Raw genomic sequence first — 14,572 nt, 5'->3', positions numbered from 1 at the left:
CAATGGGGCGGGAAAGGTATGGAGTGGGAATATTAGAAGGGACATGTTAACCTGGGGCCACGGCCAGACCCAGGATTTTGTATTTTTTTTTCTGGTAAATAATTTTCACGGACGGGTGCTTTTCTGGAGGGATTGAGAAACCGATTAGAGATTAAAGTCTTATTCAAATGAAAAAATACAAAGGAGAATTTTTTATGCTGAATCGTCTGCAAGCAATTTACATAGAGGGGGAGGGGTCTATTTCATAGAGGGTCAGCCAGATCCACCAGTATTATTTGAAAAACAAACAGAAATTATTCTATATATAAAGGATTGCCCCTCCGCAATACCTTGCCCTTTATGTTAAAGTTCGACTATTTACTAAAATTGAAACACGGGGGCGGTTTAATTACAATAGGAAGCTTTTTTAAAGGTGCTAACAGCTTTAGCGTAAAGAGCATGACATTAAGGAAGAGGGCTTTATATACGAAATAAATCTGCCAAAATTAATATGCAAACTTTGTTTGAATTTTCATGTACGGTAAGCCTAATTCGAGCCTGCATTAGTTGAAAAACTTCAGAAATTTATTAATTTAAAAAAAACGAGTTTTTTTTACTGAAAGTAAGGAACAACATTAAAACGAACAGAAATTATTCCGGATACGACAGGAACTGTCCCCTCCTCAACTCCTTGCTCCTTACGCTTAAGTTTTTATTGTTTTAGAAAGTAGAGTTGCTACACAGAGTCGAAATTTAGCGTAAAGAGAGAGGTGTTAGGGAGGGGACGACCCCTTTCATATACGGACTAATTTCTGTTCATTTTAAGTTATAATGTCACTCCTTACTTTCAGTTAAAACACTTAAAAAAAAAAATACTATAGATTAAAACATAACTTTCTGATAAAAATTAATTGTTTGGGTTGGGAGGAGAGTAGTAAAATTTGTCCGTGTTATTCTTGTGCGTGTTATCCCATGTTATTACACTGGTTTGTGGCGCAAAAGTACCGTAATTCTGTATTTAGTTCATAAGAAGAAAATTCCTTTTTGTTTACAATTGTTGGTTTCTTTTAAAACACTGTCGAATTTATAAATCACCAAAAAACGGATACACGCTTAACCTTGTTTGTGTAATGACGGGCTGTAACTAAACATCAATATTTATTTGCATTTCCACTTATCCATATTTTTTTTTTTAATTTCCAATTATCTTGAATAGCATAAATTATTTTTTTTTACAAATTTTCCCTCATGATCACCAAGAAGGCGGATAAAAGGCGGGGATGTTGTTACTTCACTTGCATAGCGTCATGCAGTAGTAAAATAGGGGCGGCCCGAAAACCCGTCTCTGTTTTCCCGGAATGCGGAAAAAAGGTGGTTCTTTCCGAAAAGACGTCTTTTACCCTAAGATAACTTCCGGTATGATTCGAACCTATTTTGAAAATGCATATTCGAGCAGTTCTCACATTTGTCTTGTCAATCTATAACATGTTGAGAACAAAAATGCTTTCGCACCGGGTAAAAGAACCACCAGGGTTGCCACAGGTGACACTTTAGTGTCACTTTTGACACTTTTTTAAATGGCACTTTTCAGGACACCTGACACTACTAGGACACTTTTTTTAGCAAAAGTGACACTTTTTTTTGCTAAGTAGCACTATTTTACAAAAAAGAAATTTTTCAGACAAAAAACCGGAAGGAAAACTGTCAATGTAGAAATGCATCGATATCCTTTTTCTGTCAGTTAAGATTCTTATATTAACTCTGTGCGCGGCAACTATTGGATGCAAGAATCTTTCTGTGCAGTGAAAAATGTAAACGTTTTTGTCTCTATCTGTGTGTGAGCAATTTTTATATTCTTTTTCTTATCACTGATAAGCGAAGATCACCCAGTGATCCTCGGTACGGAATACATGGCAACGAAGAAGACAGAGACCGACATTTAACTGCCATGTGGTTGAGAAGCCTTCAATGGTTTTAAGTTGTTTAGTTCAAATATTTTTTGTTGTTTCAATTATATGTTAGCTCAAACACGATAAGTCAGTCAAACGGTTTGCAATTCTTGAGTGGGTCCGAATTCAATTTTTATGTTATATTAGTTGAGGGTTGACTATAATTTAAAGAAGAAAAAAGCAAGAAAAGCTAAGAGTATATTTTTGCGCCACTGTGTTAATAGCTGTTACTATGTAAATCAGTCACTGGGCCAGCGACTGCTTAACTTTACGCGTCTTTTCATCGATTTCCGTGACTGGAGCTCTTGAAGCCCAGTGACTGAAAAGCTCACTGGTGACATCACACAACAACTCAGCAACGCAAAACATCCACTGAGCTCACTGGTGTCCCACAAGAATATCTAGTGACCTCTTCAGTGACTGGGCCAGTGACGCAAAAATGCGCTCTAACAATTCCGTTCATATTTTTCATATTTTTTCTTTGAACTATTGGCAATGGACAAATGAATAATCATGCATAACTATCATACTAAAAACAAAATTGATACCAAAACTTCCATTGTCTTAAATCCTATGCAATCATTAGCAAAATCACAATCTAATTTCACTTTTTTGTCTTACTTAAATTTATGTTACATCATTACATACATTGAATTTGGACACACTTCATTCTTTTAGTTATTTCATTACCACTAATTTTGTATCATAGATGTCCTTTCACGCTGATACCCTAAATGCTCGTTTTTTATTATAAAGGTACTTTCATATTGATAATTTAAATGATATTTGACTGTTCCTATGCCCTAGTCCCTGGAGAAATCATAAATAAAAATTTAAATGGAGTAGCAAGAGTTCTCGTGAAACTTATTCTATTCAGGTTGTGATAAACAGATTAGATGATATAGCTGTCTTATTTTTTCCTTTTCCTATTTTTTCTTTATTTATTTCTTCACTACAGTCTTAACAACACTTATTTTCTGCTGAGGGTAGGAAAATTGTGAAAAATGAGTTTCAGCACAAGCATAAAGAGAGAAAACAATGTAGCAAATTTAAAAAGAAACCCTTCATAAATTTCGAAACCTTCCGGAATGCTATTCTTTGAAGTAAAATCGTTCGGTATTATTTTGAACCTTCTTCGAACCTGTCGGTAACGGTTCGAGACGGCGATAAAAAGTTCGAATTCTGTCGCTTCGAACCGTCCAAAACTTTTCGAACAGGGCCCACTTCTCTCGAAGAGAACTTGTAACTGCTACTTGCCTGAAAATTTTAAATTGATCGCGTTCTTTCATTAAAATTTCGAGCTAATACTTCCAATGACTGCTAAAATTATGGATCCGTGAGCAAAAAAAATTTGAACAATAGTGGACCATTCGAACCTTTTCCAGAAAATCAAGATTTTCTGCAATTCTAGCTCCTTTTATGTGACCATTTTCACTAACTTACATTGAGCACCAATCAATTAGGCGTATCCAAAAAGAAAAACTTCGAAAAGACAACAAATTACTTAAACAAGAGACTTTTATAACTTACCTTTTTTCTCCGACATCACTCCGCTAAAGTATGTTTTCAGACATGTGGTCATAAATATTTTCTTCATTGAGGTTAATGTTTTCTTGCAACTGGAGACCACTGAATAGGTGGGTTTGTGCATTACCAAACGGTCCTTGATATGAAAGGACACGTTTTCAATTTTTAGTACCGAAAAGTTAAAATTTTTGAACCTCCGGCCACTTCTCTTGGGTTCGAATCATACCGGACGTTACCCTATGTTATTTTTGTTCAAATTCGAAATTGCACATTTTTTTTTCAGGTTCGCAAGGAAATGGAAAAAATCAGCAAACTATGATTTTCCAGTAAGTTTTGCTTATGAATGTGAAACCCAAAAAAAAATTCCCTCGGAAACAGCATTCAACTGTCATTTTCCACTTCGAGGACTTGAATTCAAACATGTGATCATATGTTGTCCAGAGATGAGAGGTATGTTTGAAGGAGGAGGTGTTTCTCTCGACTTTTTGTCCAAAAACAGATATAAAAAATTTGACATTGTAGAGGCATTAAGCAGGGCCATCTCCAGTGTCACTGTTTTTTATATTCAAAGCGATCCTGTGCTTGCTAAAATTCAAAGTGACTTTGAAAAATTAGTACCATCTATTCCAGAAAATAATATTCATAAAAAGAAATTTAACCTTGCAGAAGTTGTAAAAGATTATGAGCCCTTGAGCATGGACGACATCAACCTTAATATTGTGAAGGCTGGATCCGAATTTCATTACTTTCACTTCAATTACCACTCAATAAGATATCCCACAATTTCAAGTAGTTTTTCACCTGGCTGTTGTAATCTTCAATGTATTGACAATTTAATGAAGGAACTTAAGTGTGATGTGAGTTCAGAAAACCCCGAAATTAAAAATGTGTTTATTAAAATGGTAATCATTGGTGAAATTGTAATGCTATTGGATGAGCTTATCGATGAATTCTGGTTTTATAAAACCAACTATTTTAGCTTCAAAGATGACACATTAAAGATTTTTCAGCTCTGTATTGAGCTTACAGATACTGATTTGAAGACATTTCTGCAAGACTAGAAGACAAAACTAAAAACAACAACATTGGAGCAGGCAAACCTGTTTTTAACAGAAGAAGATCAACAGTTTTCATATTTAGTTCGAAGTTTAACTTTTATTTTGGAGTCATTAGCGCTTCCTTTTATTCCTGAAATTGCTAAATGTCAGTTTTCTTGTCCAGAAATTTTATCTGATAAGCTTAGTCTAGATAAATCGTGTTCTTCTTCATGGATATATGAAACTTTTGGGAGTCGAAAAATTACCCACAGTGATGAGAATGGTGCCATTATTGACCAAGTCAACTTTAAGAAAGAAGATGGAGCAATGCAAATAAATCAACAACTAGAAGTTCTTAGTCCATTCAGAGAAAAGATAGAAAGTGTTTCTAGATTAGTTGATATTTCTAGATTCCCAGTTTATGCTATACGATTGCCTGACAAACCTGATGGATTCAGTGAAAGTGTATTCAGTTCAATTATGAAATTGAATCAAATATTGCTGGGTAGTAGGCTTCTATTAGCAAAATTACTAAACTGAGTTGATGGATTGACCGACTACAATGATCAAGAGAACTCGTGGCTCTTTTAATTTTCAATACACTGATAATCTGAGGAAGAAAATTGAGTGCGACATAGTTCAGAAAAATGCACAGTAAAAAATTTGATTATTAGACTGATCATGATTGTTTAAATTTTAGTGCTATTGGAAGAGCTTACATGTAATTTCTAGTTTTATACAACAAGTACTTTTAGTTTCAAAAAGGACGCAGGAGAGACTTTTCAGCTCTGTATTGAGCTTAAAGATACTAATTTGAAAGAACCGGAAGGCGCCTGCAATACCGGGAGAAAAAACTAGAAACAACAAAAAATAGAGTAGGCAAACCTGTTATTATGAGAGAAAAATCAAAAGTTTTCATATTTAGCTCGAAGTTTGGCTTTAATTCTTGAGAAATTAATACTTCTTTCTAGCTCTGAAATTGCTAAATTTCAGTTTTTTTTTATACAGAAAGCTTTAAACTTATGCTGTAGATTTTCCTTACAACACTAATGTATTAAGTTAAAGTAAATCCAGTTATATTAAGAAATTGAATAAAACACTGCTGGGTAGTAGGCTTCTATTAGCAGAATTACTATACTGAGTTGATGGAATGACTGGCTAGAATGATCAAAAGTTTTCACAACAGAAATGAATATTACGTCAAAATTAAGAATCAATTTCTTATTATAAGGGTAAGTTTATTTACAATCACTTAATAATCTATTTGTGGCTAATGATATACTTTTATGCATCTTTAATGGTGTGGTTATAAAAAATCACTCCCTCTCCCTGATGGCTCCATATATAGCCTTAAAATTTATAGACAATGAAGATAAAAGAACAACAACAGCAACAGTGAAATTCTTACTTTAAAATGTTCAGCACAGTTATATTAATCAGATTGTCATGTTTCCTTCTGTCATTATTCATTGAATATCTTTAGTAAATACCAGAAAAACCATTTATACAACAAATGAAACAGCAGAAAGAACTTGTAAAACTACAAACTGTTTATTTTTAATTTTATTGAACAGTGGATAGGTTAGGAAAATGAAACTTTCAGGGATGGATCTACAGACTGTGATAGGTGCTGGGAAGGTATTTTGAAATACATGCCTCCACACCCTTCCTTCTAGAGGGCACTGATTTTTGATGCCCTTTAAAAATCTTGCTTTATAATTATAAAAGTGAAGCTTTGTAAAATAGATCTTCTTAAATGAAGTACAAGCCTTCAGCTTCACAACTTCGCTTAGTCCCAATTTATTAGGTTTCGAAAATCTGCAAATACACTTCTTAGATTTGAAAAAAAATATTGTGGCCTTAAACTCTATTCTGATAACAGTAATTGTATTTTTACAATTAAAGCCTGGGTATTTACTTACCTTTCAAGCAGGCAAATTTTTCTATGATAAGGAAAAAGTAGCTTGTCTAGAATTTTACCCAATCAACTTACTAATGCTGTAAGTATATGTCCATAATTGGGGTGCATTTTCAAGGTAACAACTTTTTGTTGAATATGGCCATTGAAAAATGAGCCTTGTGGTGCTATTTCCATTGTAGGTAAGTTATTTATAAATAATAGAGTTATATATGGGACTGTAAGAGAGGGCAGGGAGAGTTGTCAAAAATAAAACTTTAGCCCTAAAATTAGTTATCTAAAAATGTCTCTCTGGGATCTAGCATGTCTCCTTCCTGAGACACACACTTTTTCACTTTTAATATATGGGCTGATTTAACTACTGCCATCTGATTTGTTGTTTATTCATGAAACCTAAATATGCATCCTTGTCAACCTTTATTTTTTTACTCTTTTTGAGGGGGAGTGTCCTCGTCAAAAATATAATTTCTATCTGGAAATCAACTACGCTGTTTATATCCATTTTTGTTACGTTTTTGGAGTCAAACAAACATTTTGGGGGAGGGTTCAATCTCCCCTAACCCCCCCACCCTCTGGGTACGGCCGTGGCCCCCCCATTCATTAACTAAATTTTTTAAAATAATTAAGAATATATATTTATTTTAGTTTTAGTTAATTAAAGAAAAATAAGATATTTTTTTTTTTGTTGAAGTTTTTGTTAAAAATTTATTACAAGGACTTATAAGCTTGGTTTTATTTATCATCTAAAATAAATGTTAGATTTTATTTCTCATAAAATAAATGTTTTCAAATGGTTGTTATGGTGGTAAGTTTTTTTTTGTAAAATTTGGTACTTTTAAGTTCAATATTCTTTTTATTTTTATAATGTTTTTAAGTGCTTTGATGTATCCACTTTTCTTTCTTGTTTCTTTATGTTTAATTTTTTAACTTAATATTTAATTAGTATGTTCATCTTCCCACCTTATTTGCCTGGGAGTATTGTTAGAGAATCATATCTTAAGATCTAATCTGGTATCTAAACTGAACTTTGAATAATCTTATGTATGCACTTGAAGTTAACAACATGTTTTTGAGAAATACAATGTATGCATGAAACCCTATTCAAAGGTTCGAAAACTCAGTCGTATATGGATCTAGAGTTAGTTTTTTTCGTGATGAGAGGGGAAGGGGGTACTTGAAAGGCAAAGGATGTTGAATTTTGAATGCAACCAATTATTATTGGAATAATAATTTTTTGCTTTATATTTTTGACAGGGTTATCAACAGGGGCGAATCTCCAGCATTTTTATTGGGGGGAGGCAGTATATATCAATATTTTTTCTTTTTGGAGAGACTCGGGATAGCCACGGGGAATTTACTATTTAATAATTTTTTCAATTTTTTGGGAGGACCCTGCCACTACCCCCCCCTCCCCAAAACGACGCCTCTGGTTATCAATAATGAAAATGATATTCAAAAAGTCTCTGTACAAACTCTTTGGTAGTTTTTTAGCTCGGGGAGGTGTGTCCCTCACCCTTCGATCCGTACCTGGCCAAGATCCGGGTCTAAAATCCCATATGAGGGAGAACCGGGAATTTTTTATATAATGTGGCAAATTATTAACATGATATTTTCAGAATAATCAAAGTCAAACTTTATAGAATAAATCAATTCAAAAAAAGACAGCACAATTAAGTTTCTTGTTCTATTTTTCTGCTTTAAAGAGAATTTTTGTGTTTTATAACTTTCCAGTAACGCAGCCATATATTATGTCACCTTCGTTGACTCCTGATACAGACGTATTCAAATATTTGGCTTCCTCTTAGGCCTCTGCGCATCCAACAAGGCACCAATGGCTCCCTTGCAAGCCTGGAGCAGCTGCAGTCCCAAATGGAACTGTTAATGGAGCTGCTTGGTATCCTTTAGTTGGTAAAGTTCGATTATTTATTTTTAGGATTATTAGTATTTTATTAAACGTTTAAAATTTTTTTTTTTTAATTTTGTCTTTTTGATTATTTAATCCTTATTTCTTTTAATTTTTATGATTTTTTTGAAAATTTTGACCAAAATTACAAATAAATAAAAAAACTATATAAGATATAGGAAACTACGGAGGAAATTTTACAAACCTAGAGATTTGCACACCAAATACTTGCTGCTACTCTGTGCAAATAGAAATTATCCTTTTGTTACCACATTTTACCACAGCCACACCAATTGTTGCTGTAACTCTATGCAAATAGAAAATGCACTTTTGCTACCACATTTACCACATTTTACCACAGCAACAGCAAATTTTTGCTGTAACTCTGAGCAAATAGAAACTATAGTTTTGCTACCACTTACCACTTTTTACCACAGCAACACCAATTGTTGCTGCAACTCTATGCAAATAGAGACTATGCTTTTCCTACCACATTTACCTAATTTTTACCACAGCAACAGCAAGGTGCCTTTCAAAATGCTAACAAACAAGTATGTGTCCAATATGAGACTCGTGCTTACTCCCGCCATTTACCAGTGCCGCAGCCCTTTAAACATTTGCCTCTCAATTACTTGGACTATCTGTTTTGGCTTTTCTCTATCTACAATTAGCCATGTCTTGATGCAACCTACTGCAAAATACTTGATAAGTTCAATTCAATAAGACCAGATAAATTACGTATTTAATAAAATTTTCCAAGTGAAAAACTAGTTGGGTCTTTAGCAATATAAATGTGGCCCTAATCATTTTATTAAACCAGCAACATCATCAAGTAGGATCATTTTAATATAAAATGAAGTACTGATGATTCTTGGTTACCCCTGAAACTTTTTTTCATTCTTCAGGAGCACCGTTTCATGAAAGCATGGGATGGGAGGTGGGAACTTACCCGGGGGCATTTGAGAGTTCTAGAGCCTTCATCACGAAAACCTGAGAAAGTATTTAAAAGTACACTGCTGGATAATATAATAATATTAGTAAGACATTTTCCATAGTTAAACCCACAACCCCTTAAAATGAGTTGGTCTCTTCCCGGATTGGGATTCTGGCTACACCGCTGCTAGAAAGCAAGTTGTATCTTATGGTCTGAAATCCTTCCTACTCGTTAAGGAAAGCTGTTACTACGACTCTCAGTAATTGACATATCGTTGCTGTTACACCTACAGTTCAAATGGGATATCTATCTCTGAGGTAATTGGAGAAATGGTTTGTTAAGCTATTCTCAAAGGCAGAATTAGTGGGATAATGTAGACCAGGCCGATGGAATATCAGTTTCCTTAAGGAAACTTAAATATCAGTTTCCTTAAGGAAACCTATCTCAGAAGAAAGTGTTACGATTTTGTTCATTAGGTATTCTATGTTTAAACTAATTCCTCGTTAAAAATTTTAATATGCTCCATCACTTATCTTATTTACTTGTCGTTTTTTTAAAGCATTATTTTTTTATTTTTGTAAAATTTAAAAATTATTTTCTATTCTTTTTTGCTATTCGTATACACAAAAAGTGTATTTTAATTACTTGCTGCCTTCACTCGAGAGTAATAAAACCACAAGTATTCGTACGATTATTCAATAATCTTCTAGCTAGTCCCCATAAACCATTCATGTTAACAAGAAAATAAATTTTAGATTTAAAATTTTTAAATTATGCGCAAACTACCACTAAACAGGTATTTTATATAGCTAATTATAACTACCCACGCAGGTAACTGTCTATATTTAACGATAATTACCGCGACTAATGACGTTAGCGCCATTGTTGGCCCCATAATCTTATAATTAGCACCCCAATACAAAGTTTTTCTCGAATTTTTTTTGTTCCGATTTTCAATTGGTCCTATTGAACTTAACTCTGGTGCCGACCTATAATACAAAGTAAATACACGGCATTAGCTCCCACTAGATTTATAAGTATGACACATGTAAACACTAAAATGAAAGATATTTGGGTGGTTAAAATAGCCCGTGTACGTTTTTTTTTTTTTGTTCTTTCAATACAAATTTATATAATTGTTTCTGTCGGAACTTGTTTAAGTTTTATTTGAACCAGTTAATGATTGCAAACCGATTATAATCAATTATTACTCTGTCCCCCACTAAAACCGTCTCTGGCGTAGAGAACGTGGCTTTGTATATATAAATGATAACTACATTTTTATGACAGGTGGTGCTCAAGACTACAATTACATATGGGGAGGCTGTCTGGAAATCACGATAGAAATGAGCTGCTGCAAATACCCACTAGCTGCTGAGCTACCTGGGCATTGGGAGGATCACAGACTAGTAATTCTTTTAAGCATTAACCTTCTCAAATTTATATATACCAAACCGGATTATAAGCTTTTTTTTTGTTCTGTATTTCAATTTTGTGTATACTGTGTAGTAGGTCAGAGGAACTAAATTATTTTTTCCCAGTCTATAAAGATAGATATTTTGAAAATGGAAATCAGTTCACACAGATTCACAGAGTAATATTTTCCTAAATTTATAACACCCTCTGTAAAAACTTAAAGAGAAATCATTAAGTTTTGGGCATACCCCCCCCCCCCTCCGGGGGTGATCCCTGAGTTTTGGATGGGGGTGACAACAAGGGTTTTATGAAAAAAAAAAATTTGGGGGGGGGAAATGGGTTTTTACGATAAATTTTCGTTAGGAGCTAGTTTAATTAACGCAAAATCTAGATAATTAAGTAAATTAGACTTCTTCAGACGACTCTAGGGGGATGCCCCCTGGATCCGCCACTGCCTCCCCCCTACCAATAGTAGCAGTCCCATTACAGTCTCTTGGAAAAAAGATGACCCTCGCCCTAGGACGAACTGGGGGAAGAAGAAAAGCATCGGCTTGGGCTGCTCAATAGCTTCCAAGTTGTGGAAAAGTCACGTAACTTACAAGAATAGGTCTGTAACCCTAATTAGGGCCCGATGAGGTGTTTTCAATAGCCCATTCCAGCCCCTTCCTTACTTCTAAGACCTGGAAGATTCTTTGAAAATTGTCCTGAAAATCTCATAATTCATTGACCTTTGACATGTGGTATAATCAGTATGTTATTTTCTGAGGGATTTACCATTTGATCCCAACCTCAAGAGACTATCTATCCACGATTAAACTCTAAAACTATCTGTTTTAAAATTATCTTCAAAGGTTAAGTTTTTATATACACCTAAGAGTGATAAAACTGAGAATGAGCAAAAGTTCGAAGCTATTGAACAGAACAGTCTATCCTGTCCCTGCCCCTCGGGACTTTGAACATGGTATAATGTGTCATTTACTTTCAATGCCATAGTGATATTGAAAAGAAGAAAAAGGCTGGAATCTAGTCACATAGATGTTACAAAATACTTAATTTTTTTGTAAAACCATACAAGTTTCTAAAACAAACATTAATGGAACTTTCTAGTGTAGTGCCTTATTTAAGAAGGTTAATATATCTTATTACGTTTCTATAGGAGAGGGGGGCCTCAGGCCAGGGAATACGGAGGAAGACAACGAGGTTCATCCGTCTCCCATGACTCCTAAATTTCACCCATACCAGGGTGCTTACCATTAAAAACAAACTTAAGAAAAATAACTATTCCCATCCCCCCTTCCCCCCATAAAATACAAAATTTTACGTTCGAAAAGGGATCAGTCGATTGGAAATTGGAAGGGCCTGTGCTCTTTGTTAAATCCGACAGTGAATGGAAGGCATGTAACACCCCTTCCACGCCCAGCCTTTCCTCAAACACATCCAATCAAAATTTTGAGAGCCATTTTGTTCAAAATAGTTGCCAGATCTGGAAAATATGTCTCTGAGGAGGACACAGCCCTTAAGGCCCGCACTGTAAGTTATGCCCTGGGGGCATATAAGGTTTTTATAGAAAGCATTGTCGTAGAAACTTTGAAATCGGCTAATTTGATTGGAAATTCAACGGGATAGTGCCCTTTTTAATAGTCGAAAGTGATTGGAGTGTAACTAACCCCCCTTTCACATCCACTATGTCCCCAAACACATCCAGTCGAAATTTTGAGACAGCAGTTTTGTTAAGCGTAATCCAAAGTTATTTAAAGTCGGTAATTGAAGACGACACTCCCCCCACCGCCCTTAGGGCCCGGGGTGTAAGTTATGCCCTGGGGGTATAAAATGTCTTTATAGATACTGTTGTCATAGACACGTCAACAAGGTAACCTCTTATTTGACTTTGTCAGGGGTAATGCCCTTGTGTCTAGGCGACAGTGATTGGAGGGCACCTAACCCCCCTCGCACACCCATCAGGCCACCAAACCAACCCCTCCGTATTTCGAGAGAGACCGTTTTTTAAAAGGTGTTTATTTGTCTTGAAATTATGTCGTAGAGGATGAGAACCCCCACAGATTCCACAGGGCTGGTGTTTTATGTTATTCCCTGGGGGTTTTTAAATTTTAAGAGTAGAAAGTAATTGGAGGGCAACCAACCCCCCTCTCACACCCACCATTTCTCCAAACACCTCCACTCCAAAATTTAGAGAGAGTTATTTTTTCAACGTCGTTGAAAATTCTGGACATTAGGTCTGTGAGGATGACAACCCCGCAACAACCCTCAGGGTGAGGGTGGTAAGTTCTGCCGTGGGGAGATATAAGGTTTTTATAGAAATTGTTGTCGTGGAAACTTCAAAAAGGACTCATTCGATTGGAAATTGAAAGGGCTAGTGCCATTTTTAATAGTCGAAACTGATGGGCGAACAACTATCGCCCCTCTCACGCCCACCAGTGCACCCAACACATTCAATCAAAGTTTTTAAAATTTGTCAAAAGCAATCGGAGGGCGAATGCCCGTCCCCCCTTCCACGCCCATCATTTCCTCAAACTCTTGTGATCAACATCTTAATATAACCATTTTCTTGAACGTAGTTGAAGGTTCTGGAAATTATGTCTTCGTGGAAGACACCCCTCCCTCCCGGTCCCTCAGGACCAGTGTCATAAGTTATGCACTGGGAGCGTATAATGTTAATAGAGACAGTTTTGTCGGAGAAGCTAAAAATCCGGCTCATTCGTTTTGACATTTAGAGGACTAGGGCCTTGTTATTATGTCAATAGTGATCAGAGGGCGAATGCCCCCCTCGCCCCACGCCCATCTTTTCCCAAAACACTTCCACTCAAAATTTGAGATAGCCATTTTGTTCAACGTATTAGAAAGTTTTGGAAATTATGTCTGAGGATAACAAATCCCCCAGCCCTCTGGGCAAGGGTTGTAAATTATGCCCTGGGGGCATATAAAGTTTTTACAGTCACCATGGTAATATAAACTTCGGAGGGAGCTCATTGGATTGGTAATTAGACGCTGTAGTGCTCTTTTTAAGAGTAAAAGTGACCGGAGAGCAGCTATACCCCCTCCACACACACGTCGTATTGTCTCGAAATGTATCTAATAGAAATTTGGAGATAGCCATTCTATTCAAAATAGTCTAAAAATCGTATAACAAGGCTTTAGGGGTTGAAACAAACCCCAGAGATTAGGGGCAAGGTTTTTAAGTTATGCCCAGGGGGTATTTAAGGGTTTTATCGAAGGGAGGTTGTTTAACTTTAGAAGAGGCTCAGTCTTTTTCCCTGAAAAAAACTATGTCAATATAAAACGAACAGAAATTAGTTAAAAAAAACTTTTTCCACAGAATGAATCTTTCAAAAAAAAGTAAAAAACTCCATTAAACCAAAAATGAACAAAAATAGAATCAAATAATCTACCAAGCTTACAACTACCACAAATCAGTATCAATAAATAAATGAAACCCAAAACAAACAGAAATTAAAATAAATAACAGTCAGACTCCAAAAAAGTAGAAATTAATATGACTAGGGCTCTAAACCCATATGCTTTCTAAAAGCCAGAATACAATTTGTACTTTTCTCAAAAAAAATCTTTTAAATTTTTCATTTTTATAACTATAAAAAATCACAAACTGATTAAGATTTCAAGAAATAAATATTAGCATATATATATTAAATTGACAATGCACATTTTTTCAGTAAATTCATTAGAATTAAAAAAAAGTTTTTTTTTTATTAATAAAGTAACAGCGCTAAAATTAGCAGAATTATGGGTAAATTTGATTGGTCTATTAAACATCTCCCATACGTTGGTTTCCCTTCTCGTTTTTAAAAAATTTTATCAATCCTAAAATTCTGACAGTTTTAATCCAGTCATAAATTTTCTGTTTTAGACACTGCATCAATTTAGTTTAAATAA

General features: G+C 35.0%; 1 protein-coding gene across 1 annotated transcript in view; it reads left to right on the top strand.

Annotated features, from left to right (window-relative positions):
- Positions 1-5,526: 5,526 nt before the first annotated feature.
- The window catches only part of LOC148944479 (carboxypeptidase M-like), a 52,785-nt gene continuing 43,739 nt past the window's right edge, over positions 5,527-14,572 (top strand). Inside the window, exons 1-3 of the mRNA XM_089100128.1 lie at positions 5,527-5,724; positions 8,142-8,318; positions 10,538-10,656. Coding sequence (XP_088956254.1) covers positions 10,594-10,656 — 63 coding nt within the window. The 5' untranslated portion in view covers positions 5,527-5,724; positions 8,142-8,318; positions 10,538-10,593. The remainder of the gene's footprint in view (positions 5,725-8,141; positions 8,319-10,537; positions 10,657-14,572) is intronic.

This window comes from Artemia sp. Qi Xiang Cuo, chromosome 14 (assembly GCF_049724085.1).
Source record: "Artemia sp. Qi Xiang Cuo chromosome 14, ASM4972408v1, whole genome shotgun sequence".
Classification (NCBI taxonomy): Eukaryota; Metazoa; Arthropoda; class Branchiopoda; order Anostraca; family Artemiidae; genus Artemia; species Artemia sp. Qi Xiang Cuo.
This window is presented reverse-complemented; position numbering and strand designations above follow the sequence as displayed.